General features: G+C 30.6%; 2 protein-coding genes across 2 annotated transcripts in view; one reads left to right on the plus strand and one right to left on the minus strand.

Annotated features, from left to right (window-relative positions):
• The window catches only part of LOC106678649 (coiled-coil domain-containing protein CG32809), a gene marked incomplete in the record, with an annotated part of 525,778 nt that overhangs the window by 94,722 nt on the left and 409,483 nt on the right, over positions 1-21,573 (minus strand).
• b6 overlaps positions 21,217-21,573 on the plus strand; it is a 51,772-nt gene continuing 51,415 nt past the window's right edge. Inside the window, exon 1 of the mRNA XM_067047513.1 lies at positions 21,217-21,294. Coding sequence (XP_066903614.1) covers positions 21,251-21,294 — 44 coding nt within the window. The 5' untranslated portion in view covers positions 21,217-21,250. The remainder of the gene's footprint in view (positions 21,295-21,573) is intronic.

The raw sequence follows: 21,573 nt of genomic DNA on the forward strand, positions 1-21,573 counted from the left end.
TAACACCATTACTGATTGCCCAAGTTGTGGCATATTGTGGTACTAATCATTAAATAAATATTATTATTATAAAAAAACAGATTTACAGAAAAAAATTGTCATTATTTAATTATTTTACCTTTTAAAAAACGGATTTTTTTTTAAATGGAGTGTATAAAACCCGTAAAGATTAAGGGTCCTTCCTATTATTTCTTGAACAACTTTGGATTATCAACAGAAATAAAACATGCTAGTGAAATTCTTTATCATAATTAAGGGATTTGAAAAGTACCAAACGTCTTAAAGAGGAACTTTTCTTTATTTTTATTTGTTATGAATTACTTCTTCAAAGTCTATTTCTTGAAGTAGAATACTTCTCACACTGAGATAAACTGCTTAATTTTTCTAGAGGCTATCGTACTTCTCAGTTTTTAGAAGGCCTATGGAACGCAAGGGACAGAATCTGAGCCCGTAACCTATTTTTTTAAAGTGTTTTTTTTAGTTTTTAGATCTGTCGATTTGTGTTTTAACTTTTTTATTCCTTGAATTATTTCTTTTAGCTTATTTATTCATTCAAGTGTTTCTTTTAAATAATTTTTTGTTTTGTTTTTTAATTAATTAATTAATTTGTTTTTCTGTAAACTGATCTACTGCTGCGACTATTATGTCCTTGGTTTGATTTTGCATTGCTATCAAATGATAAATTAGTGTTTAATTTGTTTAACCGATCGTGGGTAGCGGATCACTGCAGAAGGTCTCAGAGATTAAATTAGGAAGAATAAAATTGTGATTGTGAAAATTCTCAGAAAAATAAAGTAAAAGCTTAAGAAGGAATAGACGACTAAACAAAAAACAATCATCCTAATTTGGTTACGTAATTATGCAGTATAAAATATTCCAAACGGGTATGCATACATATTTTACAGTTGAGCAAAATGGCAATGATATAATAATTAATGTGATAAGGTTAATAACTTTCATTAGAGTTCCAAATTGGGAGCCAGGAACCAGAACAGTCGCGGGGGAAGCGTCCCGCTCTACTGAATGTATTAATTGGCTAAACTTGATTATCAAATTTCCAAACCACTGGGACAAAACAAAAAATGGCATGATTACATATGCGTTACAGTAGTTCCGAGAAGTTGGCGTGTGTAAAACACATTTTATTTTATATTTCTGTATCTCATTAAGAACTGTCCCCATTGGATAGCATAAACATTGAAAACAAAAATTATTCAAGGATTGATGTCATAAAGTTTACTAAACAGCATTATATTTGTAGAAGTGTTAGTTCCAACGAAAACCAAGCATGTTAAGAATTTATACCTGAGAAATGAAAGTTCCTATACATATGGGCAATTCTTTTGAAGCATTTTTGATATTTTTATCAAGCCTTAATCTTCATAATAATGTATTACAAAAAGAGTTTAGCCACTGCTAAGGTAAAACTGTATGATATCGGCCTGTATTCATTTTACTGGTAACACTGTCATACTAGGTCTGGAGTGATAATTGACAGTAAATGTAATGGTAGTACAACTGTTGTCTCGTTAAATGTTACATGTAAGCACCTTGACAATGAACTGTCCAGAGTATCCACCTCAATAACTATAATGGCGATTGGGAATATATTGTTGAGATTCATAACTTGAAATTTAAAGTATGCGTTTTATCATCACATAACTGACATATTGAATATTCTAAGAATTGAATATTTTTAAGTTGTACTTTTTAATTTAAATGAAATTTGCTATGAAGTAGAGTTCATGCTGATTGTATTCTATCAGATCCAGAGATGTACAATAAAATACGTTTTCCACATGCCAACTCTCCATTTTCTTTCCGGAACCCCTAGAGTGAATTGAAACCCAATATTGTCAGGAGTCCGATATTTTGAGGGCTAGATTTATCTGATAATAGTTTCATCAAAATCAACAATATCTTCAAAATCGACGAGGGTGTGATTAGAAAAGAAAATCATAGCACAAATCCAAGTATAAAAAGTATTTTAATTAAAAAAAAAAAAAAACAGAATCAAAAACTGAGTAATAAGTTATTTGTAAGTATAAGGTACAACAATGTGTAATTATTGGTGATAAAAAAAAAGAACAATCCCAAAAAAAAAAAAACCCCATCCAAGCAAAATTTGAGAAAACGTTAACGCTACGGGCTAGATTAGCTTAGGCTACTAAAGATACGTTATAATGTTCAGATTTCTTCCTAGTAGAGGTCATTTTAATGAGTCAAAGAACATTTAGCAAAATAACTTGGACACATCATCCATTCGTGGTATTGTAATCTGACATTCTATAAATGCCAATCTGACATATGCGTAATATCCCTTAGTGCATAATATAAACCTTCAGAACAAGGAGCATATGAAAATGACTTTCTTCATACAACAGTGTCATTTATGGTTATCGTGTCCACTTCAAAGGTTAATAATTGAATTATTAAAATTCTTTGTTTATTTCTAAGGAAATTAATAATGAATTCCTGAAAATTTACGAAGGAATAAGAAGAACAATAGAAAATGTCTAAGGATAGAACAGAATACTACTATATAGGTGGAAGACGCAAGCTGATAGTGAGTACCTGAGTACACTTCAAGCAGTAGAGGAAGGACAGTTATGATGTTCCCACGTTTAAATTTTTATAATTTACAGGATGGAGTCTATTTTTAGTCAAACCTTAAATTGTAACAGGCTACCTACCTATTTCAGAAGAGGGTTAAGGCCATATCCACACATCCTTCGTCAACAACTTGATTATTAATATTTTTTCTTGTTTTCTTAATCTTCTTCTATGGCTATGTGTGGCCCTATAAGTGAATCCTCATCCCCTTTGTGGATACATTAACGATGTCCTCTGGAGCAGTGGTTTCTGCGGACCAATAAGCCGATAAACGAACCATGTGCGGCCTACCACGACTCCAGACACTTGAAGGAAATTGGAGTGTATCCCTTGGAAAATATTAGAAAATCAGGATGGTTAAAAGTGCATTTTGAGTCACTTTTACAGTGCATTTACCAGTTAAAACCTTTCAGCTAAATACCCAACCATCGGGAAACTTAATATATTAGCTTCACAAATTAATCTATATCCTAATTATTGTGCCTATCTTAAGGACCTCACAGCTAACCACTGATGCGCTCTGGAGTGCAAGACATAAAATTTCACAAAACCAAATTTTTGGGAAAATAATTTATTTTTCAAGTCTCAAACATAGTCAGATCAAAATATGAAGGATAATACAAAATAAAATTTTTATAATTTCTAAATTTCAGGAGTTTTAAAAAGTTAAAAATTGAGTTTTCAAGTGTAAAATGGAAACAAAATATAAGTTGTTGATCTTGGATGTTACATGGAGACTCCTCTCCATGTTCGTGGGTGCCGGTAAGTGAAGAATATAAATAGATAAAACTTTTTCTATTAGTGCCTAAGTTTCGGCAAGAATTTCAGACCTTCATACCAGTAAGTACAAAACAGAGATAATCATAATGATAAGAAAATAAAAAACAGAATAACATGAAAATAAGAAGATAAAAATTAACTTTTTTTATTAGTGCTAAAGTTTCGACCAGAATTAAAGGTCTTTATCAGGGCTAATTACAAAACAATAATTAACAGAAGGATATGAAGTAATATTATATTTAATTCTTAATTTACTTATACAATAGGTTAGCAATGCTATATCCTATCCTAAACAGAAATTCCAAACTAAAACCAGAAACAACTGTTCTTATATTTAAAACAATCCTCAGGCCACTGCTGATGTACGACTGTGAAGTCAGGGGAGCGGCATCATTCACGAAAAGGAAAAAAACTACAATCTTTTCAAAATAAAGTCCTAAGAATCGCAGTTAATGCTCCTTGGTTCATAAGAAATAGCCAATTGCATCGCGAATTACAAGTGGAGTCAATAGAGGATTATATCAAAAAACGGTTCATGAAGTTCCACTCCCAGTAGCCGACAATTAAAGGAGCAGTGACCTACAACCTGGGAAACCCAACCTCAACCCGAAGACTGAAGCCCAGACGGCTGCAGGACATTCTTTTATAAATTTTTAATAAATATAAAATTAATTCATATTCACACTATCTCTATTTACATATTATTATTATTCATTTTATTTTTTTTTCTCTCTCTTTTCTTCTCTCTTCCCTTTTTCAAATTAACTTGTTTCTTTTCACTATTAGAAGACAATTGTTTGTTTTATTTAAGTGTACCAATATCATTATTTTTGTTATTAATTTTACTTTCCTCTTTTATTAAGAAGCAATATTCTTATCTATTTATTTTATTATTTTTTTTTTTTCTTTTAATAAGAACATTGTATATAGTTAGGGGTGTCATTTGTATGACTATACCCCCTCATAATCCACTGTTAAAAATATATATATAATATAAGTTATATCAACCATGTAAGGCCCACCAGATCTATAATATAAAAATAAAATAATAGTAATATACTTATACAATACATTTGTTTTTTTCCATAGTACTTATGTGCCTATAATATTTCTTCTTCTATTCTTATTTATTATTTTCTAATCATCATGGTTGTTATCTTGTTTTCTACATAGTCCTGTAGAAGGCCTGAAATTCCGGCCGAAAAATTGACACTTATAAAAAAGTTTTATTTCTTGATGCTTTTCGCTGATTGCACCAAAAAATTATATTAAATTATTCTCATATTCAAAGGTTTTTAACACCTAATTATCAGAATTACATACTGCTCAGAAAGGATTCCTTACAATTCAATAGGCATATTAAAGTTCGGGTATGATTAAGATTTCGGTAACACTAATTGGTTATAAGGGATATAACCATTTAGTAGCCGAATGATGCAACCCAGGTCAGATTGCAACAGATCCGCAAGGGAAAGCCTTTATACATTTTTCAATTCCCGATCCAGAGTTAAATATAGACAATAATTACGAAAAAAATTATGGTATAATTAAGTAATGAAATAAAATGCTCTGAGCAAGTTTCATCGCTCATATCCATTAAGCTACTATTAATTTAAGATAATTATTTTTACATTCAGCATCGGTGTGGTGATTTTGACGGCAGGGGGATTACTAATACCTGGCATGTAATGCGGAAGGGAAAAAATATTATAATTTTATTAAGTAATTTTACAACCATCTTTAGGGCTGTGAAATTACTTGAAAAATAATTGGGAATAATAATAATAATAATTAATAATAATGGTAGTAATTAGTTATACATCTCGAAACTTGAACAGGAATCCTTACCACTGAATTGCAGATATGATAAAATATCAATATTAATAAGGTATATTGACTGTTAAAAATTAAAAAGAACGTAGAAATTTCGGGGAAAATTTGATTCATTTCGGAAGTAAATAAAAATCAAATATATATATATATATTTTTTTTTTTTTTTAATCGAACTTAAATTCAACAAAAGTAAATTATAAAACAAAAAATAAATAGAGGAGCACTGTAAAATAAATAAAATTAACCTTTACCTAATGATAATCAGAGACTAACGAAAGTGAGGTGGAGTCTAAGTCCTCAAACTTGTATTATGTCATATTGTAACTCACTTTTAATAGTTTCCACATCTCAAGAATAATATAAAATAATAATTAATCAATCAACGAATTATTTTTCCAATTTTTATTAAACATTTTCATGATTTGACCTAAATCATTGACGATGGTTAATATATAGAATGGAGAAAAAACTTAATAGCAAGTTGGTAAATATATAACTGCTTTCCTTCAATATTGGCACATTAGATAAAAAAAAATTGTATTTGACGTATTCTATAGAATTTAATTTGGATTGAATTTTGATAAATCTACTAGTTTTGGAATTGTCTACAGAGAGACCACAATAGTAAAAAAAACTCAGTGTATCGTAATATCATTAAAACACGTCCATTCCATAATGAAACTTAATTGACATACTGGAGAGTTATCTAGTTTCCATTTCGTGGGACCACCAAAGAAATAAAAGTCACCCGCCAGACCGGATTAGAACCGACGCCGCTGCAGTTGTGAGGCAGAAGCTTAACTCCCTCAGCTACAAACGGCCCGAACACTTGAAACTTAAGAAGTATAGTGTCGGTTTTCGCGTATGAAAATCAGAAAAGTTAGTCCTAAAATTTTGGTGTAAATACACCGCACATTATTTCATTAAGTAAAATTGTCAAAACCTTTAATTACACACAAAAAAAAATGTGATAATGAAATTCAAGTTTTCACTTAACACAGTTCAAATGAGTATATTCGTTATTTGTATTGTTTTTATTTTTTACTGGAAGAAATTATCTATTATATTGTAATATTATTGCAATATCTGTACGAAGGTTCGAGCAGTTTTCCCATTATCATGTTATAAATACAAAATGAACTACAAATGCAATAGCATTGTACGTATTTTGTTGAAAAATGCAGATACAATCTTCCATATAACGAAAAAAATTCACATCAACCAGCGATGTTACAACGAGTTTATAGGGAAAAAAGACAGAAAAAACTCAGCTTATCTGGCAGATTTCCATGCATACTGTAATCGCTAAGTGGACACAAACAGTAAGAAGTAAACTACAGAATTAGTTAAATACTAATACGAGATAATGATGGCATGTTGACAAACAGTAGGCAAGGCTAACGACAAGAGATAATAGCGGACTGTTCCACTCCTAATTATGATAGAGGACCTGGCCCTAGTAATTATGAACCATCAGCCGGTTACGAAAGGATTCTAGACCAGTTCCTTTAGAACTGACATAGGGGAGGTGTCGCAGGAAGGACAATGGGCGGACCCCTGGCAGCCATTGAGTAACACGTGGGCAGATGGAGGCGAAGATAGTTCTCTTGTGAAACAGTCCTCATAACAGGCCATTTCGTCCAGGATCCTTTCCCAATCGGGCCACGCACTTCTGGGGAGTCGAGTTAGCGACAGCTTGGGCCCAAACTTACTCATAGCATTTCCGATACTGGAACTGTCAAAAAAATAACCATCGGATATTTCCATAATCGATGTTTTGCCGGCAACGAAAGAGTTTGGCATAAGATAACTTTCCTATTTTTATAAAAATTCCGTCTATTACTTTCACTTATCCATGAGAAACAGTGATGAACTGGATACGCCTAAATTTCTAAAATTTGATCGTTACGTTGTTTTATTCAGAAACAACCACTTAGCAATCTTAGAAAATAGGTAGTTATATATTCAATAAAACTACAAGGACCTGAGTTCGAATCCGGCCGGGGCAGAGAATTATTTATTTAGTTCTTATAGTAGTTAGTCGACCCTGTGGGATGGGGAGCTCTCCGAGGTCTACTCAGCCTCTTAAAGTAGATACCCTTAATTACAGAAAAATCTGGCGGTCCAGCTGATATTGACCAAATCATTTCCTCGTACAACCGCTGGTCTAGTAAAAATACTTCCTTTTAAGTACTTCATCCCTGATTTACAGATTTATGTGCTTACTTTTTATATGCAATAGGAATGTAATTAGCAGGAACTGGATACTTTCCAAAAAATAAAAGTTTCATAAAATAAATCCGATAAAAAAAAATTAAATGGATTATTTTACAAGTAGATTTGTTTATTAGTGGCGCAATAGACTGGTTAAAGTGGATATACTTAAAATTAAAAATAATATTTTCCACCATCAGGTCTGACAAGATAATAGCAACCAGCTAAAAGGGGGCAATTTCTTTGCCTTTTCATCGGAAAATTTTCCAGAGATTTGATGCAGGGTCACAAATTGCACAGTAACATTCACCCAAACCGCGAAAAACTGGTTTCACGGCCGCTGCAGTGGCACAATAGAGTGTATATTTTTGAAGGTAGGCAGTTCCACGGTTGACGAATTTCCGAAAACATAAAACAGTAACATTGCGAATTTTACAATTTTCTTTAAGAAATGTTCGTTCGCCCTTCTGAAAAGTTTCGAAACACGAGGCCACACATTCTGGCGTTAAATATGGAACCCCAATAGTGTTGGAAAATGATACGACTAAAAATACTGTTTAGTGGTCCAACTGATATAACTCAGTTGAATCACCAGCATAGTAATTCCAAATTTGATTAATTTATCTTATAGAATTGAAGAATAAGATGGTCAGAAAGGATCTCGAACAAAGAAATAAACAATTTATTGAAAATGTTAAGTATATGATTTAAATTAAAAAAAAAAAAATATTGACTATACTCTGAGAGCTTGGATTCGAATCAGGTTTTAGCAGATAATTATTTATTCTGTTAATATGGCTGTAATCCCGTGGGTTCAGAAGAATTCTATAAAGTGAGTACCCTTGATTGGAGAAATATCTTACGGTTGAGTGTGATCATAAGCATATCCTTGCATAACCACTGTTTAAGAAATAGTACTTCCTTACAAAGTAATGAACTTCAATCAAATAAAAACTCGAATAGTGACAAAACTATTTCAATTGAGCCAACGTTTCACCCTACGTTGCAGGGCTAAAAAAGTAACAAACATTTAACATAAGTAAAAAAAGTTAATGGAAAATCAAATTAATTGCTTATTATAAATTATGTTAATATTTAAAACTATGTTTAAAAAGTTAAAGTTAATTACTTTATTATATTAAATACATTAATTGATTTATTACATTAATTACTTTATTATTATTAATTTTTGTATTATATAATTAACATACCTCTATACCCCTATTTATTTTGTATATTGTCTTTCTTTATCATTTATATTTATTGTATCCATTATGTTAATTGTATTTCTTCTGTGTTTTCTATCAGTATATATACACACACACATATATATATCTTCCTCCTATAATGTATATTATGATTTATTGTTTAATTTTAATATTTTCTATACTGTTTACTTTAAAATTATTTTCAAATGTAGCGTACTTAACTCCTACGAATAAAACGGTTCACTCAGGCTTTGATGCTTTTGTCAAACAGTTACGTTTTCAGTCTCGTTTATTTTCTTTCTTTACTCTTGATTTTATTCTAATTCCTCTCTTTCCATTTCTTAGTTTGTACTTTCTTTTATATTTTTCTTTTTATCTGTTATAATTTCGGTTTTCTATTCCGTTATATTTCTATTTGCTATTCTATTCCGTAATTATTTATTGTTTATAACCTTTTGTTTTTCTTACTTAATTTTTACGTTTCATTGTACACCCTTTTATTCTAATTTTTCATCAATTTTTTTACTTATGTGTTTGTATCTTTTTTTAGCCTTGATGAAGCCCTGTAACGTGGAGCGAAACGTTGGCAAAATTAAAATAGTTTATCACTATTTTAGTTTTATTTGACTATACCCGGACCATCTTCCATTTACATATTTTCATTTTAAACTTGTAGATTATGGACTTGGTAATTAATACATTTTTTAATGTAAATATATAACTTATAACAAATACATATATAAATTAGAATGTGAATATTTAAAATGATTATTATAATTATTTTAATTTACTTAAAAAAACAAAACAAAACAATATTTGTGCATTAAATATAAATGAATTGCCTGATTTTGAAAAGGGTTTCAACATATTTTTAATGATAATTGAGTTGAATCCTTTTCAAAATCAAAAAAAAAAAAAGAAAAATTACTAGAATCGTGAAGTTGATAGCCCCTTCCCAGGTAGAATTCCGGATACGCGCTAGCATTTACTCACTGAAAATTGGAAATGACCGCACTTAACTTGAAATATTTTCTCCAAATTAAAACTAAAATAAGACTGGAAGACTAGTTTGGAATGAACAAAGACTTTCTCCGGAACCCCAGCCAAAGGCTATTTCACTTATTCCTTCAAGTCCATTGCCCTACTTACACTGTAGCTAGTTCAATGTCAAAACTTAGTGTCAATGTTAAAGCTGTTGTGGGTGAACATAATAAAAGGCCTTTAAATTGTAGGCCGATTTCAACCCTTTTATCCAAACCCCTCAACTATGCAATGCTAACGTAAAATATTTCGTCATTGGAATATGAGCCAAAAGCAAGGATACAACGGGCAACTCAGATACTATTCGAAACCATAGACCAGAAATAGTTACAATATCTAGATCTTTACGGATTATTATTTTCAGTGCTCAAGCTAAGTAATTGAAAAATAAAAAATAAATTAAAACTCGTCCAAATTTGAAGTTGAAAGTGTCAGTATACCTAGAATCCAAGAATCAAACTGAACTTATGGGACAACTGATTAACTGAAATAATCTAAACATGTAACATTTTGCTGTAAATTGTAGGAGGATAGTCCAGGTGGCGGTCAATAAAGGTATCAAAATAGTAAACGAGAACTATTTACTGAACGCCACCTGAACTATACTCCAACAATCTACTTCATACGGTCAACTATCTTTTTTCAATTTTTCTGTTAAGTTACCAATATGAACTTATTTATTTGAACTGTTTCCTCAAAGGAGCTCCCTAAGATCTACTCTATTTTTTAAAAAATTTATAATGACTTTTTATGATAATGATACCACAATAAATAAGAAAAAAACATTTTTAGCTAAATAAAGCATCTCTTCCTATCAACTACGTTATACGAAATCATAGCAATCTGAAAAGCAATAAATAATACTAAACTCGAATCTGGGATGTTTTTTTAATTTTATTTTGATATTTTCTACCAAGAAAATATGATCAGAACACTAGAAATATTTTTTTTTTTTAGCTAGCGAGAGTTGATAGCAGCTGAGAGATTATGGAGAAAATATACGTCTACTTTCTTGAATAAATTATTTAATGTTTTTTTATTTTGTTTTTATCGATTCAGAATTTTTTAATTATATAAGTGGTTACATATTGACAATATCGATTTTGACGCCTCCAGCCGAAGCTTTGATATGACTTCGGATGCTTTCACTTCACCTTAAAATTACCATAAATACACTTCGTATCGCGTTAAGTCTTATTTGCTGTGTCGATACATTTCAGAGAAGAGGTAAATAAAGAGAGCAAGTAATGTCTTAAATTGTCAATAAAAGGGGTACACAGATTTACCAACTACAATAAATTAAAACAATATTGCACTAATATCAAACAATACCAATTTCTAATTACTGATCCACCGCCAATCGGATATTGGGAGAAGGATTAATCCGTTCATAGTATAAATTGACAGAAGAAAAGGATCTGAGTTTTCAATACAATTCAAAAATTTAAGAAATTATTACGAACTAAATTATTGAAGTGAAATCAGTTAACGGATTGAATTATGTTTGGGACGGGATAACCGTTTAAGAGTTTCAATTATGCTTTCTCCGTTGGCTATGAAGTTACGGGCCACAGAAACATATACACGGCAGGCTCATTTCAGAAACATGAAATCAATCACACTGTATAATTGCCATTTAGCAATGACTTAGTTATCATGGCAATGAGAAATAATAATAAAACGAAGGGACCCGGACTTACAAAATGATCTTTTACATAATATGTGTAATTGATAAAAATTAGTATTACAAATTTTTTACCTTCTACCGGACACCTTCTCTTGCCCTAATTACAAACCTGTTATACCTTATAAAGGACTAAACTACGAACCTGGGGAAACTACGATTTGAAAATAGTTTATCAGCGCGGATCATATAACCTGAAACATGAGGTACCTTGCAAGAAGATCTGCATTCGGTACTTTCAACTTCACCAATGGTTACTTTACAAGGAATATATATATATTTAATGACTTCAACGAATGACAAATACATAAAAAAATTTATAGCCACTAAATGCACAGCCATCATAATAAAAAATGAAAAGTAGATAAATATAAAATTAAATAGAATATTAATGTATTAGATTTTGTTTATGGATTTTGCTTTAGTATTTAGAAACATTTCAAGATGAAAATTAGAAAACAGTCATTTCAAAAGAAATTCAATATTAGTTAGGAGATTAAATTATGACAAGCGCAACGAGGAATGAAAAAAAAATTATCAAAAATTTATAATTTATAAAAATTATTAAGTATATATTGTTATTCAAACATCTAAAACTGCTTAAGATGATTGTATTGAATTTACTTAGATCAAAGCTAAACAACTAGAAGCACAACTTCCAGGATCTTCAAATTACAGCCATTTGTAAATCGTACAAAATAATATTCATGCCCGTTATAAACGGTATGTTCTGTAGCAATGTTCTGATCGGATTATGAAGTTGGAGTTAAAACCCGGCTCGTTACATCTTGATTCAGAAATACCACCGCCGGAGTTCAATAGCTCTTTTTTTAAATATAGTTGTAAACACACAACACAAAATTAAAAACTGAGATTGGGCATCGTTCCTGTCCCTTGCAAATTTCGAATCCAACAATGCGTCCTGAATGAGATTTGAAAGACCTTTTATTTTTTACCAAAATATCGATATTGATAAAGGTATCGATATAGCTTAACAATATTGTATCACATCGGCACTAAAATTCAACAAATCAGATAAATAGTAATTATAAAAAGATCATACAGGAAATTTCATATTATACCTAATCAAAACATTAAAATTATAATAACGGCAAAGCAGAGCAACGCCATGACAATCAAAACATAAACCTAACCAATATTAAAACACTTACCCAACATTATCTGAAATATAATTGGATATGATAGTTGAATAAATCGTTATTTTGTTTTTGTTTAAAACATTGATATTCCAATAATCTCCAATTTACATTATGGACATTAACAAATAATATTCAATTCAAAAATCGACATTATTTAAGTCAAAACATTGTATTATAATATAAAACTTTGGCAACGATAATAAAAGAACATATAGATATTTTAATAGTGAAGAAACTTGATTTTTTAGGGAATTTAAAAAATAAAATATTTAAATTTTATTTCGACTATGTATAATGAATATTGGAATTACTGGTAATATTTGCTTTAAAATATGACAATCTTTATATATGTGCTATATTGATATTTGAATTCAATATTATTAGCTGAATATTTATTTTTTTATGCTGTAAAAAATAATTTAAATATAAGTTCTGAGGTGTGTAATTATTTTTTGAGAGGAAATTACCTATGATCTTTATGTTTACTCATCTATTTGATAAATATACGTATGTGATTTTTTAAAAATGTGGGAAAAAATTGATTTTTATTTCTTTGGAAAAACCTATATATTAGATGAAAATATTGATATTATGATATTTTCGGTTACAAAATATCAACATCGAAATATTGAAGAAAATATATAGATGTTTCGATGATATCGTTATCCCATCCCTAAATTTGAGTATATACATATATATTTTACATAAATAGCCAACAAGAAACTAATAAGAATTTGATTTGACGTATCATATTTTTGCTAACCGCCGAAGCAAAGGTGTTTATAGTTATCATACCTGAGTTATTAAACTAATTTGTTTCGTAGTTTAATTATTACATTTTTGAAGTCATTTAGTGTACGAGGTATTGTAAGAAGCAATTTTATTTTGTTGTTGTGTTTTCCATTGATTTCACTTTAATCGATCTGAATATTCGACCTTTTGATATTTGGAGGCAATGATCTCTTCAGCACCCATCTTGGGTAATTGCTACCTGCCTGATTTCAAATGGCATTTATAAACAGCTATTTCGAATCCCTTAATAGCTATTGCAGTGCAAGGCAATAAGAAGTTGTAACTTTTACAAATTAATTTACTTTTCATGTAGAATATTTATTTAGTAATTTAATACTAAAATAGGACAAGTCTCCAAATTTATTCATAAGATGTACATGAGTGGAATTAATATTTCTTTCAGGGTGCCTAAACCTTTATAGAGCATTACTTGAATTTTGCAGGTTATCGAAGTTGTTATAATAAGACCAGTTATATACATCATGGTATATACATTCGATGGTTCACATATATATTTGTGTGTATACCACTGTTATAAAAACTTTTAGTAGTGATAAATAATGAATGATTTCTATCCATTTAAAAAAAAATCGTGTTTATCTTCCTTAAATTTTAAATATCCGGCAGATACTATCTACTTTGTAAGCTCACAGTGAAATTGGAAATTTAAATATGGATACAGATAATATAAGTCAATTTAGTGGATCATTTATTGATGAAAGAATTTTCAGTAATTTTTATTTTAGCATAAATTTAAATAATTAATATGTCTGTATTAATTTATTTATTTTTTTAAAACTTTTAATCATTTTGACAAATAATAATACTGAAATAATAAAAATCTCCTCTAATATAGGCAATAATAAGTATAACAGATATAAAAACCAATATATACATTTTAAATTTTTTCTCTCTAATCAATAGCAACTATACCTTTATAATTACAGACTTATGTTTAAGAACTGTAGTTCATATAGTCCACTTTTTAATAATTAATAAACAATTAATTCTGATTTATTCACAAATTTATACAAATGATGCGGAAATTTACTAAGTGAATATCTTCATGATTATAGAAGTTATTCACTTACAAGAAGAGTGAGATAGATACAACTTTGTAACATACACACAACTAGTAGAGAAAAAAAAAAAAAGTATGCATAAAAGAAAGTGTTACAGAATCTACACAAGCGGAAAGCGAGTATTGTCACATATACCCTGCATTGTTCACAGAACAAAGGAATTTTTAGACACTACAGCCGAAAGAAACCGATAGTGTTCACATATATCCACTAGAGGAGTATTGCACCAGGAAGTTAGAAAGCCAAAAAGGAATCCAAAACCAGGCTTAGTTTTTTATATTGAAGAATAAACTACAATTCATGGAAATCATATTTATAACATCCACAAATCAACCAAACAAGAAAACAAATTGATGAGATGTGAGAAATGCTGTTATGTTCTGAGTTACTTTACTTTCAGGAGTGATTTTATTGCGACCCATACTTTTAGGAGCATTTACATATTTCGTGTATGGAGAAAGTTCCAATTAATAAAAATGGCTCCCTAACTAACAATGAGTAAGCAATGTTTGCGTGTCCCTGAAAATTATAGAGAGGATAACATACCATTCGTTAGTTAGCTAACAAGTTAACAACTACTTATTTAGTCCAGGAAAAATAGCAGAGACCTTACAAAACCAAAGATGAACTTAAAAGATGTGTCAAACCAACTTGGTCCTATTTGCATATGCTTGCTTGTTTTATCTTCCAGCAATCTCATTTCACTTTTTATCCCTATGCACTCGTTTTCCTTTCGTAACTTATAATGAATTTAAATTTTTTCTTGCACAATAGACAGACAACTTGCTTGAAAGTATGTGTGTTATACAATAGGAAACATAAGAACAATAATTCGTGGAGAAGATTAACTCGAGCTCAAAACCATTTAAGATATTGGAAATGTAACAGAAAAAATGACTAGAAAAATTGATGTTAATATTAAAAGATAATAAAATGAGTTTTATAATAATTGAATACAAATCCGTTAACAATGTGCCAGTCTGTTGAGCGAAATGCCCAAAAAACCAATATCTATAACTAAATATATTTTAAACCATAGTGGCCAAATTCAAACCGAAAAACAAAAGCCAATCAATCACAAAAATCTAAATAATAAAACAATACGTGTTTTTATTTTTATTTTACCTCATACTTGTCATTTCTGTAATACGGGAGAGGGAAAGAGGGAGTTATTCCAGAGACAACCCAACAGGAAAGGTCGGGTTTTTATTCCATGGAACGAAACGAAATAAAAGTCATCCCCCTGGATCGAAACCGAACCAGCGCCGCGGTAGATAGGTTGATAAGGTGACACCTCAACTCTCTAAGCTAAAACGGTAATAAGGCTGTCCGTATCAGTAACATCTCACTCACAGACTTATTGATCACTGTATCTCAAAAACGACAATCAATACCAACAAAGTTGAAACTAACCCAACATTAAGGGTTTAATTGGTTTGGGTAGGTAAGGATTTTACAATGAAAGGAGGCATATCTATTTCGGGGGAATATGCAATTAATGGGATGTTGAGGTCTTTATGGATGAGTTTCTTTGTGACGTGATAAGGAGCATCAAGGATTTTACGGATTTTTAATTGGATATGAGAGGGATTTGAAGATTTGGTGGAGCCCCAAAGCTCAATTTCGTCGAAATAGGTCTCATTATCAAAGTGTATAAGAGTTTTTAAAAAAGTAAATGGGAAGTTTAGAGCGTTTCCCAAATAGGTGTTGTAGCAATCGGAATCTACGAGCAGTTTCTTGTCGTTTATTATGTCGTCTAGCATGGATATTCCAAGTAAGCACCTTTTCAAGATGGAGTCCTAAGTAGCGAATCAGTTCAACAGTCTTTAGTAGGATATTGAAATAAGAAACAGTTGGGAAAATGAGTAGAGGTTTACGACGGAGAGGAGGGTAAAGGTAATCTGATAGGAATTCAAAATTCGGACTCAAGGTGGTTAATAAAAAAATATTTCTAATACCCTTTCCACCCAAAAAAAAAAAATTAATCTAATATTATAAATCTCCTGAAATATTATGGGCACTCATACGAAAGAAAATAAAAATCTATAAAATATAAAACTAAATTCAACATAATAGGACCATTATTCGCAATGATTTGACATTTGGATCATGAGTATTTTATAAATATTCTGTATACGTTTCTAAGGAAAGCCGTTTTATCTTTAGCTCATCCGAAAAATGAATACCACTAACTCACTTTCACAAAAACTACTATGAATATAAAGCCAGTAAAACTGGCGGTTCTCCTTATGTTGTATATGGTATTTAAAAAGGTTGGGAAAAAAAATCGGGTTTCATGTGTATAAAAAGAATTATTTCTAGAACCTAAAGAAATTTATTATTTTGAATACCTGGATAGATATATATTTTCCGGAAAATCATATCCATTCATTCGACAATTAATTTATTTTTTCATAAATGAAGATTTTTTTTAATAATTTAAAATTCCTTCATAAAGTGGAACATTATATTACTGGCATTATATTATTAATTTCCTATAAAACAAAACAAAAATCACCTAAATCGGACCATTATTAGCAAATTTGAAAACCCGTTTTATCTTTATCTCAACACATAAAAGAACAGCTACTGCTCACTTTTTTTTTTTTTAATTCGTCCAAGACTTTAATTGGAGCCCTATACTGCCTAACCATGGTTGGGGGTCAAAGTTTTTCATTTTGTGGGACCGCCACTCAATGAAAAAGTCAACGCCCGAGCCGGACTACTTACTTATTGGCTGTCGATAATTAGATACAGTGAAGACCTAATCTGAGATGTGCAGTGAGGCTAGGTTTTAAATTTACTTTTTACTTTAATAATATTATACTTTAATATTTAAAGACTTTAAATAATTTTTAAAAAAAAATTTAATTAAATCTGTCCTCACGTGTTTCTAATAAATATAGACAGCAACTAAAAACGAATCAAAGGAATATTTAAAAAGGTTAGCTTAAGTTGACTTCAGAATGCTTCTGTGCAATATAAATATTTGAAATATTTGCATAGGAAAAAGCATCACATAATATGAACAGTTATATAAAATGCGTCAAAAGATAAGATGCATAAGTGTGAAACCACGTAATCATCAAACCTAAACTTTTCAATGAGACAGTATACGATTAAAATATTACATCAAATAATAAAATTTTGTATTCCAATAGTATGTAAAAGTAAGTAATATACTTCCAGATAAAAAAACAATAAAATTTGACCATAAGTGAAATTGTTAAAATATCCCTCCCCGCTCGACATATAAAAGAAGTTCTTCATGAAATGAAGCTCCTTAAACTCTGTGCACACAATGGACATACATCAATAAACTTTAAAATACCTCCGCGTAAAAGAAGAATTAAGCAATTGTATATAATTTTTATATTTATATTTGTATCTCCTAAAAATTTTTCCAGAGGGTACGAAAAAAAAAAATGTTAAAAACTACCTAAAACAGTTTTAGACTTACCGGGTTTCTCACTTTAGCGGACATGTTTCTGTGAAGGTTATAAAAGGAAAAAAATATATAACAAGGAGTTTAGGATAAATAGCATGAATGTGTATTCCGAATAAATGAAGTTTAAAATGTTTGATATTAAAATACGAAAAATAAAATTAAGAATTAGTAACAAATTAACTAAAACACAGAATTTTGGGGATGACGATAAGGGACACTAAATTGCTGTAGGATAATAGAATAAATATTTAATAATATTAAAATTCTTCCAAAATATAGGGCCAGTGCCTCAGACGTAAGAAATGTTCAATCTCATAATTCAATAAGCTACTCAGTTATTTTCACTATACCGGATTTTTAGAAAAAAAAAATAACAAGAGGTATAGTAAACAAGCCATGTATGTAAAATTGTAAGGAATCATAGACATGATTTAAGGCTAATGTTATCGTAATAATAATTTTAAAAATTGTAAAACTGATAAATTACAGCTACTTCTGAACTTGCGGAGTAGATTTGCTCACCACTAAACTGATGTAACGTGGAGGTTTAGCATACCTACGATCATTTATATTAAACGAAAAAATATAGAGGAAGTATTGAATATCATCTGAAATCATAAGTAGTAAGGTTCTCCCTATTTTATTCCAAAAGTTAAAAATGGACTGATCAATTGATTTCTTAACGTGAAAAGAGCGAGAAGAAAGCTTGTCGGATAAGTAAATTGCAGCTTAACCCAGAGCATGGAAACTAACGACCAGCACACTGATATCCAATAACCTAGTTAAACCTTTCCTGAATACATTTCAAGGTCCTGCTATCTCCAACCACCTGATTATATCGGTTTCATTGTTCACAAGGCGTAAATTTATGTTTGTCCAGATCGGATTACATAATCCTGTAATTCATACATAACGAACCTATTGTGAATGTAACGGTGCTAAAATCGTAAAACCATTCGCCGTTAAGTAGGATAAAAATGGAATGAGAAATATTAGGTTGGTGCAAATGGAATGTCGGATTATTAAGTGAATAAATAAAACTGCATATTTTTTTTCACAAGCTGTTTATTTAATATAAATAGGTTCACTTTTCCTACAACTCCCTAACCACCCAAACCCACTCGTTTCTAACTTGTTCGTTGTTCTTCCTCTTCCATTCCTGGCAATCCTCCGAGGCGCCTGAAAAGAAGATGGCCTCGTGACCTTATATTGTAAACTGTTTTTAGATTTCTACTACTGGGTAGTTTCTCTACATCCTGTATCATATCATTATGTCATTATGATCAAATTTACTGGTTGTATTTTTTTATACAGTTGTAAATATCAATAAATAAATAAAATTAAAAAAAAAAACTTTTCCTACCGGGACTTTAAAGCAAAGATGCCTATCTTAAAATAATTTTGATCTTTAGAATCAATAAATTCAAATATAAAATTTTTCAGGCTGTCTTCATTTTTATACTGTTTAACCCGTAAAAACAGATTCAAATCTTTAAAAAAAAAAGAAAGTCGGTTGACGAGAGATTTGGTGAATAGGCTTTTCGGTTCATTTAATTTCACAATTGTTCTGTGAGATGTCTTCCTCACGGTTCGTTTTGTAGTGAAAAATCACCAAATGAAATATATCAAACCAAAGCTGCACTTTCCGATCTTTATTACTATTCTCCCTAAACGCAAGATTTATAATGCGCGCAGCTTTTGCAGCATTATTACCAAGTTTATACTCAGACAAATAAATTTCACGGATATCAGTAGAATTTATATCGGTATAAAATTCAAAACAAATAAAAAAGATCACTTGTGAGAAAATCGCCTTTGTTGAAATGTGAGTCTGGCAATGTGGAATACGACTATAAACGAGGTTATGCCAAAAACAAAATCATAACAAAAACAGGAAGAGAAATATTTGTATGTAAAAAAAAAATCCGACATTCGACATTTCATATTCACCAAGCTAATATTTTTTACGACTTGATTTATTGCTACCAGAATTGTTGTAACCGGAGGCTTTCTTAGCTCTCATATATCAAATTATTGGCATACGTAGTCGGAGGTAGAACTGAAAATTCTGATATCGAATTCTAGTTTTCGACCGAAATACACTTTTTGAATTCGCCTCAGTTCAAACAAGAGTCACGCAAAATTTACTATATCTGTTTAACAACATCTCAGTTAAAAGTCGTATGCAACTGAATTTACATCTCAAAGACAAGACTACGCTAGGGTTGTTACATGAAATTTTACGATGAAATTTACTGCCTGAAAACACTCTTTATAGATAGATTTAAATTTTTTTTTTCAAGTAAAATCCTTGATGCTCCTTATTACGTTACACATAAACTTATCCACAAAGACCTTAACATCGCATTCGTTGCAGAATTGGCCCAAAACAGATATGGGTTTTTTCATTTTAAAATCATCCTAACCCATTAGTTCTTAATCTCTCATCCTTAACAATCCCTGATAATTCTCTGGACGTCTGAAAAGAAGATGGACAGAGGACCTTCTAATTTAAATTAATGCTTGAAGGACCACCAATGGGTGATTCCTTCCCAAGATTTTCAAGTGTAAATGAAACATTCCACGTATTTACTTATTGTATTTATTATTTTATGCAGTTATAAATTACATTAAATAAATAAATAAAAAAATTTCGATATTATCCTACCATCAACTCTCAGATCTTATCCTCATTGAAATATTTTCATAAAATCTTCCTCTATAGTACTTTTATTTTTTCTTATTGGAAACGATAAACTATTTTTTATTGTTAACAGCAAGAAAAAATATATAAGAATTCGATAATTAACTAAAGGAGAACAATGGAGACATAGAGACAGCAGTTTATATTGGAAAGTACAAGCGTGTTCGATCTCTACCGATCGCAGACATATGTATACGACTTTGTTGTGTATATATTTGGTTAGTTTTGGTTTAATTTAAGTTATACTTTTGGACTACTGAAGTAGGATGTGCTGCCTCCGGGCAGTTGGTTGGTTAGTTATAAAGTGACTTAACACTTTGTTAAATATATTAGATCACCCCACCGCATGTATATCACTTACTCCACACTATTTTAATTCGCTGTACTGGGTAGGATCATAAACGTATTCTCCTCCCCCCTCCTTCTTGGGAGTATAAACGTATTCCTTAAAATTAAGCTCTGTAAAATCCATTTTAAGTTGATATTACTTTCACCCGAGTACGTATAACAGTTATTACTCAAGGTGACTGGCCATCAACGTGTTTACAAATGCAAATAATCAGCCTCCCGATGGTCCGGGATATCACTTCCGTCGGATTTCGCCCCGGACACTCCCACCCGGGTGAAAGGTAAACAGTCGGTAGCCGTTAACACGGAGCCCCTCTACCCTAGCGTCAGTTCGCCGCACACCATGGGGCATGCAGGATTATTGCTCTCTCTAGCAGCAGCGTCCATGTGAGTACACATGTATAACTTTACAATTTGTAGAAGTATATCCAATATCCAAAGGAGAGGTTAACTCATGTAGAAAAGCTTTCCAACTTAAGAGATTTCTTTTTTGTATATGTATTATTTGTTATGTATTTCATAAATCCGGAAAATAAATTCGAAAGCTAAAATATGTAAAGAAGTAGGAACAAAGATTGACGTTATGTACAGCCAATTATTGGAATTATAACCGAATCTTAAAAACAGGAAAAATTGAAAAAACAAAATGAAAAGTCAAGAAAAATT

The sequence above is a fragment of the Halyomorpha halys genome, unplaced genomic scaffold (genome assembly GCF_000696795.3).
Source record: "Halyomorpha halys isolate HHAL.00 unplaced genomic scaffold, Hhal_1.1 Scaffold152.1, whole genome shotgun sequence".
Classification (NCBI taxonomy): domain Eukaryota; kingdom Metazoa; phylum Arthropoda; class Insecta; order Hemiptera; family Pentatomidae; genus Halyomorpha; species Halyomorpha halys.